We start from the raw sequence: 20,203 nt of genomic DNA on the forward strand, positions 1-20,203 counted from the left end.
TATTGTGCCCCTTATATATAAATACTATGCAGCAGAGATTCGAGAGAAGGTTCGCCCGACTTGGATCCTTCTAGAAGGCCGAGGTATAGAGTCTACTAGTAGACTGTAGATAGAATAGGACTGGCCACAAGATTAAACTATCCCCCAAAATTTTTTTCTCCCTGCCGAAAAATTGTGACCAGTCCTTTACTAGACCAGGCTAGCTTAAAAAAGATTCCAAAAATCTTTAATTTTGGTTTTTACTGATTTTTTTTGCTAGATCTGTTAAAAAAGTAGTTAGAGCAGTAAATCTGTAGAAATTAGGTTTTTGTTGTAGTTTAGTCGCTCTTTTAGGTTTTGGGGTTCTCAAGTGAACAGTACGTAATCAAAGAACGTCCCTTTCATTAATAAATGAGATTTTATTTTTTGAAAACTTTGTTATGATAGTACTTGTGTAAAATTAAATCTCGTTTATCAACATTAAATAAGATTCATAAAAATGTATTTCTAATAGTTCGTCTTCCTTTTTTTTAAAAAAAATCGTCTAAAAATGCTCAGATTTTATGAATCTTCCAACAAATACTGACTCCATTAATTTTACTAAGTTTACATGCTTTCATCATATTTTCAAAATAAGTAAAAAATTAAAAATTACATTTTCAACAAGAAAATGGATTTGCTTGTGATGTTATTTAAAGGGACAGTAAAGGAAAAATGTAAGGGGGTATAGGCTGAAAGCTAATCACTTTAGCTCTTGATCGCGACCCATGAAAGTTTTATCTGATGTTACTATCTCGAGAAATTGATATTAAACTGTGTTAAAATCATACGAAAGTTCATATATGTCAAATTTAGAAAATCTTAAACTTAAATCACGTGACCAGAACTATCACCAATAGCAGAGCAGTATACTGATCACGTGTCTCTGCCTGTATCACGTGACCACTTTACTGCACTGTCATTGGTGGATTTTCTGGTCAAGCAATTCGGACGTGTAAATAATATTATGAATTAAATCTATTAAAAATAGAAATAACAAATATAAAATTAGAATTGGAGTAAACCTAAGTAATAATTAGCTTTCTCGGGGATATTATCGTTTTCAGATTGGTTGCTTATTTGCTGAATTTGATCTATTTAAACCCACTACTTTTATACAAAATTGTATATATATTAGTTTTCGTATAAATTTGACACAGTTGTAAATCAATTTCTCGAGATAGGAACATCAGATAAAACTTTCATGGGTCACGATCGAGAGCTAAAGTGATTAGCTTTCAGTCTATACCCCCTTTCATTTTTCCTTTACTGTCCCTTTAAACAAAAATTTATTTTTGTAATTTGGAAATAGGAAAAAATTTAAAAAGTCTTCCTTTCTAATGATAATTGTTAAAATTTACCATATTTGAAAATAGTAACATACTAACAATACTATCTAACATTAAGAGGTTGTTTATGTAACTTTCAGCAGCCATAAAAGATAATTGACAACGATATTCTTAAATTTTGTTTATGTCAATTATTGTATTAATTCATATTTTTTACAACAAAGAGATCTCTCTTATTTATTTAAAATGTGTGAAAATTTATGGAAATTTTTAAAGAAATTAAGTCCTTGCCACAAGCTCAAATTTTTTAATCCTTAATCTCAACTATAGGGATTAGAAAATCAGAGTTTGTGGCAAAGACTCAATTTCTTTAGGATTACTAAAATTTATGTAGACAATCACTTTAATATTTAAAATGTTATTTTAATAATACAAAATGGTTGAATATAATGAATGCCATGTTTAAGCCGGTTTAGTCCTGAAAGAGAAGGATCTCCCAACAAGTCCAGAAAATCAAGGTATGTATATGTCTGTCTTTGGTTAGTGTAGCAACTTTTAAAAAAATATTTAAGAATTTTTTTTAAGAATCTTCAAAATTATTTTTTTAAGTTTCTTCATTTTTTAATTCGTATTTTAGCTTTAAAGTATTTAGCTTAATCACTATAAAATGTATTTAATGTATTTAGCGTAACATGTAAATGTCTAAAATAGTATTTTTGATTTTTTTTAACAATTTAGCTTCTTAAAGAGGCAGTTCATGGAATCTAGAATTGTAATTTGGTTAAACGTATTTGTGACGTATTTATATAGTTTAAATCTGTAGGGTAAAATTTTGGTGGATATCAGGCTCCTTTTTCAACTTTTCTCCGCACATTTTCTACGCTCTTTAAGGACACATTCGTGTGTTAAGCACTTATATTTTTTTGCACATTTTTTCAGATCATTTTTTGCACTTAGAAGTTGGGACCTTGATAAAAATGCATCATTTTTATATTTTGGCGCCATTTCTTTTGATTGCCAAATTTGATGCATTTTGTTATTGTTGTTGTTGTTGTTGTAGCTACTACGATAGAGATGGTGGATCCCCCCAACGAGATTATCCTAAACCCTGGCTTGATTTTTTGAACCATGACCAGAGGTGCGCTAAACAAGTATTTTTATCTAGTTTAACAATATCCTGGAGTTCAATCTCTTTTAACATGGATATTTTTTATCTTGTCTAACCCTGGACTGAAAATTAACTCAAAAAAGTTTATTCTGCCTGGTCTGTTGAAACTAACCCCTAGGCCGCCTAACCAGCTTGTTTATGAAGTTTACTAAACCCGACGCCAGATGTGAACGTAATCTCATCAGAAGAAGAAGATACAGCTCTACACAGTACACACCAGAACGCGGCATGTGCATGTACAGCTCTACACAGTACACACCAGAGCGCGGCATGTGCATGTTTTATCAGTTTTACCAATTACAGCCGCCATTTGAAAATTTGATTACTCGTCACAAAATGTATTTTTCTTATCCATATATCTTTGCAATCTAATGATTATCAAAAACCTTTGATATTTTACTATTTGTAGTAGCAAAATTATTTTTTTAAATATCAAAGGTCCATTAAATCAGGTTGCAAGGATATTGAGATTTTAAAAATAAACTTTGTGGCAAGTTATCAATTCCTTGAAAAATTTAATTTAAAAAACTGTATTTGAACGGCAGCTGTGATTAATTATATATGCATGAAATATGGGTGCGGGACATACAACATGATTCAGTCTTATTTGAATTCTTGTACAAATTACACTGCACACAAACAATCAATTTAAACAATTTAATTTTAAATTTATAAATCCACAAACAATTACATTTTTAAGATTAATATAGAAATGCCAGATTTAATTTTTTAACCTTTTTACTAAAAAAAACAGTAATTTTAAGACTTCAAGTTTGATTTGATTTGATTTCGACATCATAATCAACGTCGTTATGTGTAAATAAGTTTGAACAACCTGTACTAAACCTTGAACAAAAATTAGATTAAATATTTTAAAATTTACCAAGCAAATCAATTTAGTTAATTTTTTCTTTATAAAAGCTGTTCAAGCTATAAACTTTTTTCTTGTAAACAGTCAAACCAGTATTTAAGAAAACAAGGATAAACATACAACATACACTTTAAAAATATTTTGGCAAAGTTAAAACTCGTCTTTTGCACGTGCATGATGAGCAAAATCATTGCAGAAAAAAAAACTCTTTTCCAAAATTTATTTCAACTGACATTTAACCCTATTGCAGCATGGCGGATGCTAGAAAGGGACCGAGGGCGTCCATCAGGTAAATAACCCCCCCCCCCCCNTATATTAATTCAATGAAGACGACTTTTATATTTAAGTTTTGACTACAGTGGTCGGTGTTTATATTAATTCAATGAAGACGACTTTATTTAAGTTTTGATCCAAAACAAGTTATTTTCAAATTACAAGTTTACAAAGAGAAGATGTTAATTGACAACTTTTTTGTTTTCATGTAACTGCTATCTGACAGATTGGTTACTCCAAAATTTAAACAGAGAACGTCATCTTCATTGTATTGATACATACGACGACGACGACGACTGTAATTCTCCCAATTGGCTTTTAAATGTCACAATCGACTGTACACACTTAGCTGAGGACTTCTTTCCTCCAAAACCTTTTAAACTTCACTAATGAATAATAAACAGCAAAAGCTTTAAAATCCAAACTAACATTTTTTGTTTTTTAAATTTTTTTTGTAAATTTAATTTTGTCAAACGATAACATTTTTGTAAGTTCTTTTTTTTCTCAGACATTATGTTTTCGCTCTTTCTGTTATTTTCTCTTTTTCTCGTATTTTATAAAATAATCTTTTTCAACATTTTAGAACTTCTGTTTCTTTCTGTTATCTAACCAATCAGAAATGAATGAAGCCTTTGCCACAAACTCTATTTTTTTAATCCCTATTTCATTGTAACGACAGGGTAGGAGACCTTTGGTATTTCAAACTGTGAATTCTGTTAGATCTTTGTAAAATATATCAAACGTTTCAAAGCTATAGGGCTTAGGAAATTTGAGTTCGTGGCAAAGGGTCAATTCCTTTCTCAGAACTCCTAATATCTGTGTTTTCTTATATCACAAGCTGATTACCATACGAGAATACTGATAAACCAGTCCAATCCGTATATGGGGCTCAACCCATGGCTTTCATGATTAATTATAATTTTGATTTTTCCAAATTTGAGTTTTTACATCTGTCTGATGTCTGCGAGATGCTAGAACACTCCTTCACTAATTTGCATCAAGTTTTGGAATTTTAAAATATTTAAACATTTTTTTTGGAATTTCATAAAAAATACTTGCTCTCATATTTTTTCTATTTTTAGCCGTTCAAGTCCCGGGGACCGTGCTACACCTGATAGAAGGGGTGGACCCAGGTTCTCGGAGAGGAAAGGAAGGTAGGGAGAAAGTCGACTGATTTTAGAAATATCGTCTTCTTTTGATTTTAGAAATATCGTCTTCTTTTAGTTTTAAAAATATCGTCTTCTCTTGATTTTAGAATTATCGTCTTCTCTCATGATTTTAGAAATATCGTCCTCTTTGAATTGAAAAACTTTATGTCTTTTCACAATTATTTCAACTTTTTAAAGTTTATCTTTTTTAAAATGAAAATTGTATGTTATCCATCCAAAATATGGTTTTCAAAGTTCATAAAAAATTGTTGTTTTTTAGCCGTGCCAGCGTGAGCCAGGAGGGTGGAATTAAGAACCCCCGCGCTAAGGCTCTCTGGGAGAAGTGGAGACATGTCTGGGTGATGGCCTGGGAGCGAGATAGGAGGCTCAGGGACAAGCTGAACTACCTCCAGGAGCTAGAGAACGTCAAGAACTTCGACTGGGAAGAGTGGAGAAAGCGCTACCTTAAGTTTAACAACAACAAGAAGTCCCGTGTCCAGGACTTCTTCAGGAAGTTGGACGACGACGGTGACGGCTACTGCCCGAGGGACGAGTTCATCGACGGAATTCTTAAGAACAAGTTTCCATCAAGTAAACTTGAGATGAACGCTGTTGCTGATAAATTCGACCACGGAGACGGTATGATCGACTGGAGAGAGTTTATGGTCGCTCTTCGACCCGACTGGGAGGAGAGAGGACCACTCACCGACACACAAAGAATCGACGACGAGATCAAGCGACAAGTTGCTCAGTGTACTTGTCGACAGAAGTTTAAGGTTTTCCAAGTTGGAGAAGGAAAATACAGAGTAAGTTTATTTTAATGTTTTTTGTTATCATTGAATTCTTTTAATATTTTTTCAATTAATATAAATTAATATTTTGTTTTTGTTCTTGTTTATCATTTTTGTTTGTTATTGTATTGGAAATTTGTGTGGCCATTTTTGTTGAATTATTGTTATTGTGTTTGTTTTTATTATTTTTTGTATTGCTTTAATTATTTGTTAATGCTTTAATTATTTGTTAATGTTATTGTTTTTTGTTATTAGTTATTATTTTTTTGTTTATGTTTTTCTTATCTGTTAATGTTTTTGCTTTTGCCTTTGCTTTTGCTTTTGCTATTATAAATGTTTTTTGTTATTTTTAATATTATTAACGCCTTTGTTTTTGTTATTGCTCACTGTTAAAATTGTATTTGTTCAGTTCGGTGACTCTCAGAAGCTTCGCCTTGTTCGAATCCTTCGTTCCACTGTCATGGTTCGTGTTGGAGGAGGTTGGTGTGCTCTGGACGAGTTTCTTGTCAAGAACGATCCTTGCAGAGGTAAATATTTAACTCTTTCATCAGATACAGAGAGGTCCAACACATATGGGAAATCAGAGGTTATGTTTAATACCTCTGTTTAAAAAAAACTGTTAGGCAGTTTGATATAATCACTGAATTCTCATTTTATTGTTGGAACTCACTGCAAAATTGCTGATAATTTCTCAACTATCTGTAATCTACATTCTACATTTTCATGTCCAATTCTTAAGAAAAAGTGCAATACAAGTTTAGGTTAATACAAATATTTGGAGATTTCAATATGCTGTTATCTGTTCTACATTACTAATCAATTACATACGGGAGTCATAAAACTTTGGAATAAGATGACGACATCTAGGCACTCTTTTGTGTATTTGTGGTTCTTATAAAGAAAATAGTTTTAATAGCTTTGAAATATCGTATTAAGGAAATGGATCTGTGTACACTGCACAATTTGTTTATTAAACTATTTAAAACACAATTTAAGTCCAACAATCAACTTTCTGTTCCATTTTTTTATGGGTCTTACTATAAATATAGTTTTTTTTCTTCTCTTAAATGTAAAACATTTATAAACAGTTGAAATCTCCTCTCAACCTGTATACATATAGTCCCAACTATAGAGCACAGTAACCCAGTCGCTCATCTTGCTGCGCGCGCTGAGGTCGCTAAGCTCACGCGCCTCATCATAAATCACGCCAGGGCGCGTAAGCAATGTCGGCATCTTCCCTATTTCAGCTACAAATCAAAATGATAGAGGGGGTATAACATAATACTGTATTTAACACTTTAGTTAGATATTAAAAGATACAAAGCCAGCTACAGTTCGGTCAGCAGTGGGTGGGGTTCAACTTGTTGTAATTTTCCAAGTTGACCCATTATATCTGACCTGAATATAGCTAACGGTTGGTTTTAACCGCGGCATGACGAGTTCTCTTAAACAGGTTTTAATTGACTGCTGTGACACTAACAATAATACTTTAGACTAAATAGACGTAGTAAAACTGATTGAAAACATTTTTTTCATTTTTGAATCAGTTTTATATATTTTTGACTCAAGACTTTGCCTTAAATGGCTATTATTTTTTACATAACAATAATAACATTTAACCCAATGGGGTTGAGCCCCCCCCCCCCCCTGGAGATGATTAACCCTCTAACCTTCCTCTGCTGCTAGTTCTAATCCGTGGGCTGGTTGGTCTGGATGGTGTAGCTCACCATGAGCATCATGAATGGTTCTGCCCCGTCGCCATTTCTGAAATGGCGGCTATGGCCGCTGACCGACCTAAATCCCGGAGCCAGAGTTCATTGTCTCGAAAGTCGAGCGCAAGCTCTAGAAAAAGTTCATCAATCTCGGGTCCACCCTGTAAGATAATCTACTAAAACATTAATCGCATGTTCGTTATTGATAGATAGATATCCATCCTTGCCTTATTTTTAAATATAAATGTCCATCTATATTTTCCTTCAAATATAAATCTCCGTCCTAACCTACCTTTGAAGTGAGATATCCATCCTTCTCTTCCTTTAAAATATAAATTTCCATCATTCCTTCTTTCAAATTATAGATTCCTTCAATTTACAGATATCCTTTTTTACCTTTCCTTCAAATTATAGATATCGCATCCTTATCTTCCTTCAAATTAAAGATATCCATCACAAACTTACTCTAAAATATAGATATCCATCCTTATCTTCCTATAACTATCGTGAAGTATTAAAATCCCTCCATTCTATTTTGTTTATGTAAAAATGATTTTATTGAATTGCAAAAATCCATCAAAAATGCATGATATTACAAAAATGGAGTTCAGATTTACATGTGATAACGAATATTTGACAAAAATGACATAAAATGGCATCCGTCCTATCTTTCCTTTCCCAACCTATGTTACGACTTAGTCTACAGTCCTACTGTCCTACTGGATAAATATCTTATCTTTTATTTTCTTCGCGTTCTTTCCCCACCATCAAGATTATGTTGAACGTAATGCTGTAGTTCTCAGATAATAAACATTGTTGCTGTAGGTTTGGAAACCTTCCAGCGTTTAGTTTTTTTTATTTTTAGGTTTGTTTTCTTTCTTCTGATACTATCTTTCCAAATCACCAACATTTACAGTGAAACCCATTAAACTATGGAATTGGTGGACAGCATTTAAGCAATGTTTATTTGATGATATAAAATAGCAAAAAGTTTTACCAGTAAATTATAAAATCTACTTTTAAATTGGGTCTGTGCTGTGCACACTTCATGTTTCATGTTCATTGGACTAATTAAAATCAAAACAGTCGTCTTCCTTTTCCACAATTTTTTGGGTTTCACTGTACCACACACAGAATATCTAGAACGAAATAATCTTAATTTTCTAGACATTTTGTAAAACTTTAGTTTGCACTTTTAACCCTTTTAGCCTGCCTTGACCGGGCCGCTAGGCGACGGTACGCCAGGAAATATGCCTCTATGCTCAACCTATCTAGTCCGCATTTGAAAACGGGTTCGAGAAACAATCTTAAAACCGGTTCAGTCGACAATCTGGATACAAATAATGATCTGCAACCGTTGGGTAGAAGAAATATGGACGCTTAGCTAATACTTTTTTTTTTTTTTTTTTGTAGCCTGAAATATTTTTTTTAATTGCACATTCTTTCTCTTTTTTCTTGGCAGTTCAAAATAGCGGTATTTGTTTTTTATCTTTTAAACAAAGTCATAAGCTGTTTTTTATACAAATGCTGTTATTGCCATTTTCTTTTTCAATTTTTAGTGCATTTATGATTTCTAGGTTTATTCCAAATAATCTTTTGTTTTGACATTTTTTATATAGGCTTTTATGCATGACGTGTTAAATCAAACCCTCTTCATTCTAAAATTAAAGATACAATTTTTTGTTAAAAAAATCTGATTTTGAAGGAGGTTTGATGTTTAAAATGATTTTGATTTTACAAAGTTTTTTCTCCTTTTAGCCAAGGGTCGGACCAACGTGGAACTCCGTGAGCAGTTTACACTCGCTGCAGGGGTCAGCCAGAGTGTTGTAGGATTCACCTCTAAGATGTCAAAGACCTCCGCTGCGTCTCCGACCTCCTCCGTATCCGGAGAGGGACGGAACGGAGTTTCAGGGCCCATTACTAAGGTTAGTCCAGGGACCATTAAGGGGGTTTTGCAAGGAGCCCTCTTCGGTCCAAAGTTTAAGTCTGAACGTAGATCTGGGGTTGAGTTCAGGTAAACGATTAATCCGTTCTTTCCCTAGGTTTAGGTTTAGGAACCTTGAGAAAAGATCTTAACTATAGCATGTTTTCTAGCGGAGGAGATATTAGCGATCCTGCTCCCGATCTTCCAGAGTATCCGGGAGTGTGGAGCTTTCAAGACCGGGATAGGGTTCCTCCATCCAATCACGGATAGAGTAACCATCTCTGCCCATGGTTGTATGTCCCACTCCTGGACTAGGATAATATCTGCTCCTCCAGCTCTGGGTTCTCCTGGACCTGGGTTGGGACGGAAGGTGTCTGCTCCGAATGGTTTATGTCCCGGTGGAGGAGAAGTACGGAAGGTTTCTGCTCCACCAAGATTGGTTTCTGGTGGCTCCGGGTTCTCAACCCTACCAAGGGTAGGAGAGGAGTGGTTTGATCCTGCTGGAGTTTTACTAACACTTAATTCAACCACAGATTATACAGAAAGAACATTTAAATGAAATTTTCGACTTTTGTTCACATAATACATTATACTATTAGAGCACGATATTCTACTTGGAACAGAGATATAAACTGGACCATATCAAACCAAGTTGAATTACAGATCTTTCAAACAACAATGTTTTATCTGTATAATTTGTTTAAACCTAACTAACATACTTTTCCCAGTAGATGTGAAATTTTTTCTCCTGGGTATTTTTGCAAGACCAAGAGAGGGCTTCACCGGTTGACTGGAGATTTTTATTTTATTTTTTAGCTAGTTTTTATTTTTTTCTTCTTGGTTATAGAGTAAGTTTTTTTGTTAAGACATAGAGGAAGTTTTCACAGGTTTACTGGAGATTTTTTGTTTGATTTTTAGCTAGTTTTTTTACTTGTTTTTACCCTTGAACCATAAAGTAAGTATTTTTTGTTAGACATAGATGAGTTTTTATCAGTTTTTTTACTTGTTTCCCCCCTGGACCATACAGAAAGTGAGTATTTTTTGTCAGACCAAAGTGGGATTTCACCGGTTTACTGGAGATTTTTTTGTTAGATAGTTTTTGTTCTGTGAGTATTTTGTTTGCTGGTACGTACTTTTTTAATGGAATCAGTTTTTTGGATTTTGCAATGTCTTTGAGAAACGGTTGATAGTATTTTCATTTATATTTGCTTAAAAATTTTAATAAACTGTTTTATTAGATTAAAGAGAAGTCTGAGCGTAGTATTGGAATGAATGTTCGCTCTAGTGTCGACTACAGTTACAACGACGACCCTTACTCACGTCGACAATCCGCCGCTGCTGGTCGCAACTCCCTTACCCCCGGCTCCCAACCTGGCTCCCGACCACCCAGCCGCCATGGATCCAACATGTCGCTCAATTCCGAGGATGACGGAGGCCGTCGCGGATCCAATGTTCGTCGCTCGAGCAGTATGCGTAACGGAGCTCGAGGAATGCGTCCAACCCCTGTTGGGTTCGGATCTAGTGTTCCACGAAAGACTTCAACGCCTGGTGGAGATAGGAATAGAACTCCCAGCAACTCATCTACAGACAGAACTCCTCTATCAGCCAGGTAGGAGATACGGGATAGTTAAAGGGGGTGTTCGCCTTTTTCAAAAACAGTTGAAATTAGTTTTTTTTAAGCATGATAGATTGATCATAATTTTATCCATAGGTCTCGATATTGGTTTTAATCTTTTTTTCAACCAAACTAGTTCTACAACTTTTTATAAACTTACTTGAAAACTTGTCAAAGTCTAAATTCAAAAAATGCACCCAAAAAAATTGAACAACTTTTTTTAGTGAAAAAATATTTGTTTGAAATAAGATCTTTGAGTAAGATTATCAAAAAGTTTAAGCACTTAATGAGTTGAAATCGATTAAAAATGTATGCTAAGCCCCACTGCAGTGAGTTCCATTAAACACTATGTGAAGTTTTTGTTTTGTTTTTCTAAGTACGGTGGTAAGCTTTTATATCACTACAATGAAGACGACTTTTTATTTAAGTTTTGATTGTTGACAAGGTTTCTTTGGATTACAAGTTTGCAAGTAGTAAAAAAAAGCTTTTTTAATTGATAATTTCTCTTGACTTTCATGTTTTTGTGTATCCAAGCTGTTTAACAGCAAAGTTTATATGAAAATTTAATTCGAAAGTCTTCTTTTGATATAATCGCCCACCACTGTAAGTTAATTACAACAGAATTTTATTGCTTTTTAAAATTTATTTTGTATTAAATTAATTTATTTTGTTTATTGAGACTCACTGATATCAAAATATTAAAGTGATTAGTCACGAATTTAAATGCCAAAACTAAAAAACTCAAAAATATTACTTTTTACTGAATGGAATAAAATAAAATCTGAAATGAAATGTTCCGATTTTTATTCTAAATATGTCTGTACTCTGTATATACTCAAGTTTTGATGTTCAAATTCGTGAACACACGCTTTAAATATTTTTAAATATTAATGTATAAATTATTAACCAGCATTCTGCTTTGCTAATGTACTTATTATTAACCATGAATTGATGAATATAAATATGTTGTATATTTTGGATTTATTTTTGATGCTTTTGGTTTCTAAATGGGATTCAAATCTTAGAACCTTGAGACTTGTCACAAACTCTAAATTATTAATTCCTTTATCTTTTCAACCTGGTGGTGTAAACCTTTTATATTTTAAACTTTGAATTTATTGTTTATCAGAAGTTATTTTGAAATATCAAAGACCCACGACATCAGGTTGCAACGATATAAAGATGAGAAAATTAGAGTTTGAGACAAGTATTTAGTTCCTGTAGAATTTGATTTCTCATAAAAAGCATATTGAAATTTTATCAAAAATATTTTTCCAAATCAACATATTTCTATATTTTTCTGAATATAATATATATATCTTTAAATAATGGGAAAAATACAATAATTTAAACAAAGAAAATATGCAAAATATTACAGCCACCATTTTAAATTAAGATTGTACAGAGTACAGAGAGGACTTGATAATTTGTTTTGAGACAGCAAGAACCTACTTATAAAAGATTTAAAACAAATTAATTTTAATTTTTATCCACAAAATCCGTACGATTTAAAATTATAGTGTACACTGTACACTGTAGTTTACTGTACTGTACTGTACTATACACTGTACTGTACTGTACTGTACAGTGTACAGTGTACACTGTACACTGTACACTGTATTGTACTGTGTAAAGGGATTTTAAACGTAATTTCAAGTGATAATAAACTTATAAGGTTGCCATATCCGATTTACTATTAAAGGGTTGTCTGATCAAGGCTGAATGAGGTCCATTTTTTATCCTAATTTTGGTTTTCCTATAAAGGGACAGAAACAATAGAAAAAATTGATAGAATTAAACTATTCATTAAACAAGTTCACATCAATGATCAGATTTAAAGTTACCATGTTGTGAATTAGGTATGGCTTTCTTTAAATATGTCACTCTAGATTTACTGTCCCTTTAGTATAAATGTCGAATATAATAAATCTGCATGAATATTAATGGTAACTAACCCCTGCTATCAGGATGAGGTCGAAGTCATATATAACCCCTCGACCCAGTCAGATGATTAAGTCGACATCGGAGTCGAATATTCCAGTTTTCGTCGGCTGCCAGTCAGCTATTAACCATGCATCCACTCCATCTAGGTACTAATCTAATCTTCATCTAATCTAATCTAACTGGAAAGAAAGATAGAAAGACAGTTAACATACTCTTATTGCCTGTTTGCTTGTATTAGATCATAAAATGTTTCAAAGGCTTATTTTATAATTTTTGGAAACAGATTTTAATAAATATTTCCACTTTTAAGAAACTTTAGATTTCCCTGGCCTAAAAGCAAAGTCATGATGTGACCCAAATATAATGAAAATACATGTGCAGTGTGCACTGAATGTCTAAACTAAAAGTATCTAAATTAAATTTTTGTTTTAAAGCAGCCAAAGTCCCGCTTTAAGCGAGGCGGAACCCCCAAACAGAAAAAGGTATTTTTAAGTCCATAAAAACCTAAAAAAAACGTAAAAATTTCAAAAAATATCATTTTGCCCATTATAGATCTCTTATACCTCGATATATTGGACGGTCCTCCCATCAGACCTCAGTATTTTCTGAGGCTCAAAGCTTCGAGCAAGGCACCTCAAGGGGCCTCTCAGAAGAGTCCTTTGAAGAACTAGAGGCCGAGGCCGGTCCATTTGAAAATCCTCCAGTTCTTCAAGAAATAGAAAATGATCCTGAAAATGCGCCAAATTCTGAAAATGTCTCAGATTGTCAAAATCCCTGAGAAGGGTGAGCAGTAGTGTTGTATTTTTGTCATCCTTTTCATTTTGTTTCTCACCTTTTTACTTAATAGACAACTCTCTTTTATGTAAATAATTTAAAGACAAGAATTAGCAAAACACATTCATTGGCTTGATTTTTAGGCCTATCAATATTTCAAACATCAACCTAATTCCAATTTATTCTGCTTTCTCACTTAAATACTTGTGTTTTAAAATCTATATTTAGCTTTTAATAATTTTGCTTTCTATTAATTTTTGTATTATAATTTAAGCATCTACCATTTAAAGAATTCTTATTTAGGCATTTTATTTTGATATGATTTATTATTTTGTATTTATTTTGCATGGCGTCAACAAGGACAGAGTTTTGTTATGTTTTATTATTTTCTCACATAAGAAACTAATTTAGCCAACTTTTGGTTCTTTAGCATTGTTTTTCAAATCTTAAAGGGCTGTAAAGAATCAGAAATCGCCCCTTTAAAGGGACTGTAAACGTTTTTCCAAGGAACCCTCCATTCAAAGATGGCAATGCCCGCTTCACACCGATAGCCTTAAAATCTGTGTCTGATTTAGACATCCATGTTAATGATTTTAAAACTGATTATTTTCAGTTATGGTTTCTCATCAAAAGTGACTTTTACATTTCTACTGCAGGATAACAGAATGGAATTATCAGAATTTAACACTTTTAAACCTAGTTGTGAAAACTACAATATGTTTCACATTATTGATCAGATACAGTATTCAATGATACCGTTGTGAACTAGACATTAAGTATCTTTGTATTAATGGTCACTTGTAATATCGCTTTGAGTTCAGGTTCTATCATAATTTAGCATGTTCTAACTTGTAACCCTAATATTGTCTCAGGATTAACAACTCCCGTCCTAACTCCAGAAATAACTCTGTCTCAGGGACTCCAGGGATTAAGTAAGTACTAACAACGGTTGAGGAATAAAGGGATTGTTACTAAATTTTATATGACTTTTCATTTAAAGAATGTGATAGAAGATTCACAATTTAATGGTGTAAAGCACCATTGTGAATTACTGTTGGCACTCTTTGATTAGTGGCGTCAATTAAAATTATGTACAATCCCTTAAAAATATATTTATTTGCTTGTAAAACTAATCTGTTTTTAAATCTTTACATTGCATTGTGATCTAACATTTTATTTAGACTTAATTATTAATTAATTGTAGGGCGAGACAACCGAGTAATTCAAATATACCAATCCCTACTAATAGGTAATTTATTTAATTTAGGCTAATCATCATAATTTAAATGCATTATTTTGAACTGTAGTTAAAAGCGTATTGAAATATAAGCATGATAAAAGTTTTTTTCTCAATTTTTTTTTATAATTGTTTTTAAAATACTTATTTTGAATCTGTTTAGGACTAGAACTGACTCCGGGTCAGGCCCACGTCTACAACGGACCGGAAGTAACATCGGTCTGCCACGTGGCGGGGGATTCGGGTCGTCTTCTGCGCTCCGCCAGGCCGTAGAGAGCACTCGCGGCTGGCAGCAGTGAATACTACGCGGCAAGCTGGAGCAGAATCCATCCTAAACTCATCTAATCAATATTCTTTCTGTTCCCAGTCGGACCACGTGGTATAAAGACGACTTGTCTAAGTCCACTTAAATGCTGTGATAATTTTTGTCTGTGTATAGCGAGTGAATGTATATTTTAGGGGCAAAGTTTTCTTAAAAGTGCTCAAAAATAGCCACGCTGCGCCTAAAAGTAGTAATCTACGAATTGAAAAAAAACTGTCCACAAGAGTATGAACTGCCACGCTGTATAAATTACAAGATTAACAAATTAATTATTTTTCACAATTCGTCATCGTGATATTCTATTTTATTTATGTCCGCAATCTTAGTTTCCTCGAACTTGAAGGTGCTTATTGATATATTATTATATAGTCAAGATTTCATTCCATTTTTATCCAAGGGGAGAAGAGAGATAGGTTGGTTTAAGGAGGTTTTAGTTATTAGTCTAAAATCTGGTTCGGGGTTTGGTCCGTCTAAAATCTAAGGACTAATATTATATATCTGGATATTTGTTTTAATAAAAACTATCTCCTTGTCCAGCTGTTAAATCCCTTCTGTGTCCGGTTCTGCATTTGTTGAAATCTATTCTACTGTAAATTCCCTAATACTGACCTTAATCCTACATCAGAGATATTGACTTCGCTGAGCATCGTTAATTTATTAACATTTTCAATATTTTCACAATAATCTCAGAGGTTGCTAGAATGGCCTCATTGAACAATTGTGACACAAAATTTCTTGTTTAGTTGTTTAACAAACCTTGTTATTTACATGTCCATCCATATTGTTATTAATGAATTAACAAAACTTAAATAATAAATAATTCATAAATTATATATTTTTATTCAACTGTTGGTTGCTGAAGGAGAGAGAGAAAGAAATCTAATATTTTCCAAACTTCCATTTTCATTTTCGGGAACATTCTCTTGATTCAACATTTTATTTCGTCATTTAGCCAATTGTAATTCCACAGAAATACTTTCTCAGCAATTTTTTTCTTTTATAATTTTTACTAGGACATGAACTTTTAACATCGTAGATTTAATAAACAAACATCTTTTAATAAGTCTGAATATTACTTTTATTTTACACAAATCTAAATTTAAGTTTTATAAAAACAATGAATTATTTTCAATTTAACATTAATCAACACCTTTAAGAATTAAAATATATATGTTTACACTTTAACATCAATATATATGTTTTTGGGGTCAATTTTTGTAAATATTTTTTCTTCATCTCTTGTGAAATTGGTCAACTTTACTTAATAAGTTTTTTGAAATGCATTATCAAATTTTAAAATATTTAATATCGAACTAAAAAAAAATTAATAGTGAGAGAATTAAAAAAAAAGTTTGATAAGTTACCTATTAAATTATACTAGGAAACGTATCTGGCATTTGATTTATTTCATAATATAATATATATATATATTTTTTGTTCACAATTGAAGGTGCAAGGTTTAGTGCACTATGGGACCCAATTACAAAAGTTAAATCTGACACATTTCTTAATACATATAATACAATATACATTTCACATTTATAGAATACAAAATAGAAAACTTGGTGGTTCATGGGTTAGTCGTTAGACTTGCCCACAAGACTAAGATTAACTATTGACCCTTCAATTTAACATTTAAACCTAGGAAATATATAATATGTTTAACATTATGAATCAGATAAAGGTTTCAAGGGTACTGTAGTGAATCGGCATTGTAGAGTCCCAAGGGTAAGACGAGATATTTTGAGAATTGAGTTGGGATTAATGTATATAACTATAAAATTTAAACTCAATTTTAAAATGTTGTGACTTAACCCTTAAGAAGTTCAATAAATTTACAAACAAATTGGAGTGATTGGCCACATTTTTTTCTACATAAAACAGAGATACATTTCACATTAAAGGCTTTACATTTATAAAGGTACATTGATCAAAAATACAAAATAGAGAACTTGGTTTACGATTGCTCACCAGAATTAAATTAACTATTTATGCACAGGGTTACCTGGAACACGGTACATAACAGTTCATTTATGTACCGGGCCGAATTTCAACCAGTCAGGGCAAGCAGTACAGTACATATACAGACAATATGAGACAAAACGGGACTGTACGATTAATGAATGATCCTCTTCAAGTGAAATTTATGAGGAGGATGATACTTCAGCGACGACTGTACGGAATATTTACGGTCTGTAAAAGTTCTTTCATTCTTTACTAAATCATTAAATAAGCCATTTAAAGACCATATTCAAGGGAGAAGACTGCAAGTCGTCTTTACAATTTAATCCTTTGTGAGAACAATGCTTTTAATCCAGCAGGGACAAAAAAATTATCTCTAATTTTATTGTCCCGTGTCTCAAAACTTACCATATTAGTATAGTAGAACAAATTTAAAAGAATATAAAGTATAATGTAGTCGGGAAGATGATGGAAAAGAAGGAAAACTTTAAGTTATTTTCTAAATTCAGCATTTTCTTATTAAATCATCAGGTTCAGATTCCTTTGAACTAAAATCAATTTCATGGTTTTCTTCTTCGACTCTTCCTAATTCAACTTTCTCTTTGACATTTTTGTCATTTTCTATTTCTTTCGACATTTTTTCATTCTGTTGATGTTCATATTTGGCCCAGCTTTTTCCACTTTTGGACAGACTAGGTCTTAGGTTAGTTTTTTTCTGTCCATTTTTGGCCTGATCATGTCTTAACTTAGTTTCATTTAGTCCGCTTTTGGCCCGAATAGACCCATTTTTTGTTAATTCTTGTTCATTTTTGGTCAGAGATTTGCCCTCATTAGTTGCGTCGTGTCCATTTTTGGCCAGTTGTACACTCTTGGCTTCCTCTTGTCCAGTTTTGGCCAGGTTTAGTCCAAAATTTCCCCTTTCTTTTCCACTGCCCTTGTCCAGCATGTTATTTACTGAGAGCTTAGAACAAACAGTTTTATTACTGGACCCTTGTCTGAGCCCACCTACAAATATGTGTATATATATATATATATATATATATATATATATATATATATATATATATATATATATACCCATATATATATACATATATATAATATATAGGTCCTAGTTAGTGTTGTTCATGCGTTTTTGTTCTTTTTTGTTAAAACAATGCAATATTTTGATCATAAAAAAATTTTTCTGCACAAAAGGGTCAAGGCTTAGTGTAAGGAAAGCAAATGTTTAGAATAAACAATTTTTAATCGGGCTGGACGTCAACAGTCTCATGAATCGGGCTGGACGTCTACAGAGTCATGAATCGGGCTGGACGTCTGCTGTCTCATGAATCGGGCTGAACGTCTACAGTCTCATGAATCGGGCTGGACGTCAACAGTCTCATGAATCGGGCTGGACGTCTACAGTCTCATGAATCAGGCTGGACGTCTACAGTCTCATGAATCGGGCTGAACGTCAACAGTCTCATGAATCGGGCTGGACGTCTACAGTCTCATGAATCGGACTGGACGTCTACAATCTCATTAAATATGTCTTGTAAGCTAAAGCATGAAAATAATTTAAAGTAAAAAAATGAAATTTATTCTTGTTTCAAAGTTTATCTTTTATTTCTGCATTATTTCTAAAATATTCCTTCCTAATCCTTTGAGCCTTTTGAGACAAGAATACAGTTTAATATAAAAGTTAAAATCAACTAAATTTCTTTACTGCAAAATTCATTTGATTTTATCAATTCAAGTTTTTAAATAGAAATATAAATGCACACCGTTGAGTTTTCCACTACAATTTCTTTGATTTATTACCGCTAAATTTCTTAACTAAATTTTGAATATCTCCGCTAAATTTATCCACTAACCTGTAATATATTTCCGCTAAATTTATCCACTAATCTTAGTTTCATTTTCGCGCTAAATCTTTGTTTGTTTTTTTGCTAAATTTATCCACTAGCCTTTGTTTGGTTTTCAACTAAATTTATCCACTCGCCTTTGTTTGGTTTTCCGCTAAATGTATCCACTAATCTTTTTTTGGTTTTCCGCTTTATTTATCCACTAATCTTTGTTTGGTTTTACGCTAAGTTTATTCACAAACCTTAGTTTGGTTTTCCGCTAAGTTTATCAACTAACATTTGTTTGGTTGTCCGCTAAATTTATTCACTAACCTTTGTTTGGTTTTCCACTAAATTTATCCACTAACCTTTGTTTGGTTGTCCGCTAAATTTATCCGCTAAATTTATCCACTAACCTTTGTTTGGTTTTCCACTAAATTTATCTCTAAGCTTGTTGAAAACGTTCCGCTTACAGACGAATATCAGGAAAAGAAATACACCTCTGTAATTCATTCATCATTCATCATTCATCATTTATTTATGATTATTTGACATGCAGGACAATTAACTATACTTTCTGAAACCTGAAATTATAGTCGGTTTTCTGTTCCTTTCTATAGTTTTGAAATAAGCTATAGTCGGTTTTCTGTTCCTTTCTATACTTTTGAAATAAGCTATAGTCGGTTTTCTGTTCCTTTCTATACTTTTGAAATAAGAATAGTCGGGTTTCTGTTCCTTTCATATAGTTTTGAAATAAGCTATAGTCGGTTTTCTGTTCCTTTCTATAGCTTTGAAATAAGCTATAGTCGGTTTTCTGTTCCTTTCTATATAGTTTTGAAATAAGCTATAGTCGGTTTTCTGTTCCTTTCTATAGCTTTGAAATAAGCTATAGTCGGTTTTCTGTTCCTTTCTATAGCTTTGAAATAAGCTATAGTCGGTTTTCTGTTCCTTTCTTAGTTTTGACATAAGCTGCAATATTTGATAATTTTCTTCTTTTTGTTCGTAATCTAAGCTCGTAGTCGTAACAAAACATATTTAAATATAATTTATCAAACTGAAATCTGAGAATTTCTCACTTGTTTATTTTTGGTTTTATTGTATAGAATTACCAAACAAATTATGTTCATATACAGATCGCCAAAAATAGAATTTATGGACCACAAACTAGAATTTATGGACCACAAAAATAGAATTTATGGACCACAAAAATAGAATTTATGGACCACAAACTAGAATTTATGGACCACAAAAATAAAATTTATGGACCACAAAGATAGAAGTTATGGTCCACAAAATAGATTATATGGACCACAAAAATTAAATTTATGG

At 32.5% G+C, this 20,203-nt stretch overlaps 2 protein-coding genes across 24 annotated transcripts in view; one reads left to right on the forward strand and one right to left on the reverse strand.

Moving 5' to 3' along the window:
• LOC111709927 (dystonin) overlaps nt 1–15,917 on the forward strand; it is an 83,390-nt gene extending 67,473 nt beyond the window's left edge. For 9 of the 22 annotated variants that reach the window (XM_023483894.1, XM_023483895.1, XM_023483893.1 and 6 more), the window contains 15 exons: nt 33–83; nt 1,775–1,825; nt 2,368–2,445; nt 3,597–3,635; nt 4,702–4,773; nt 5,048–5,573; nt 5,968–6,085; nt 7,245–7,433; nt 9,029–9,195; nt 10,433–10,803; nt 12,777–12,899; nt 13,188–13,235; nt 13,306–13,536; nt 14,400–14,459; nt 14,732–14,764. In XM_023483894.1, coding sequence (XP_023339662.1) covers nt 33–83; nt 1,775–1,825; nt 2,368–2,445; nt 3,597–3,635; nt 4,702–4,773; nt 5,048–5,573; nt 5,968–6,085; nt 7,245–7,433; nt 9,029–9,195; nt 10,433–10,803; nt 12,777–12,899; nt 13,188–13,235; nt 13,306–13,531 — 2,059 coding nt within the window. In that variant the 3' untranslated portion in view covers nt 13,532–13,536; nt 14,400–14,459; nt 14,732–14,764. The other 13 variants (XM_023483875.1, XM_023483877.1, XM_023483879.1 and 10 more) reach the window with 13 other exon arrangements.
• Nucleotides 15,918–16,296: 379 nt separating this feature from the next.
• The window catches only part of LOC111709926 (probable G-protein coupled receptor Mth-like 3), a 31,292-nt gene continuing 27,385 nt past the window's right edge, over nt 16,297–20,203 (reverse strand). For both annotated transcript variants that reach the window (XM_023483872.1, XM_023483871.1), the window contains 2 exons: nt 19,291–19,376; nt 16,297–18,053 (listed from right to left, as the gene is read on the reverse strand). In XM_023483872.1, coding sequence (XP_023339640.1) covers nt 17,554–18,053; nt 19,291–19,376 — 586 coding nt within the window. In that variant the 3' untranslated portion in view covers nt 16,297–17,553. The remainder of the gene's footprint in view (nt 18,054–19,290; nt 19,377–20,203) is intronic.

This window comes from Eurytemora carolleeae, unplaced genomic scaffold, assembly GCF_000591075.1.
Source record: "Eurytemora carolleeae unplaced genomic scaffold, Eaff_2.0 scaffold1016, whole genome shotgun sequence".
Classification (NCBI taxonomy): Eukaryota; Metazoa; Arthropoda; class Copepoda; order Calanoida; family Temoridae; genus Eurytemora; species Eurytemora carolleeae.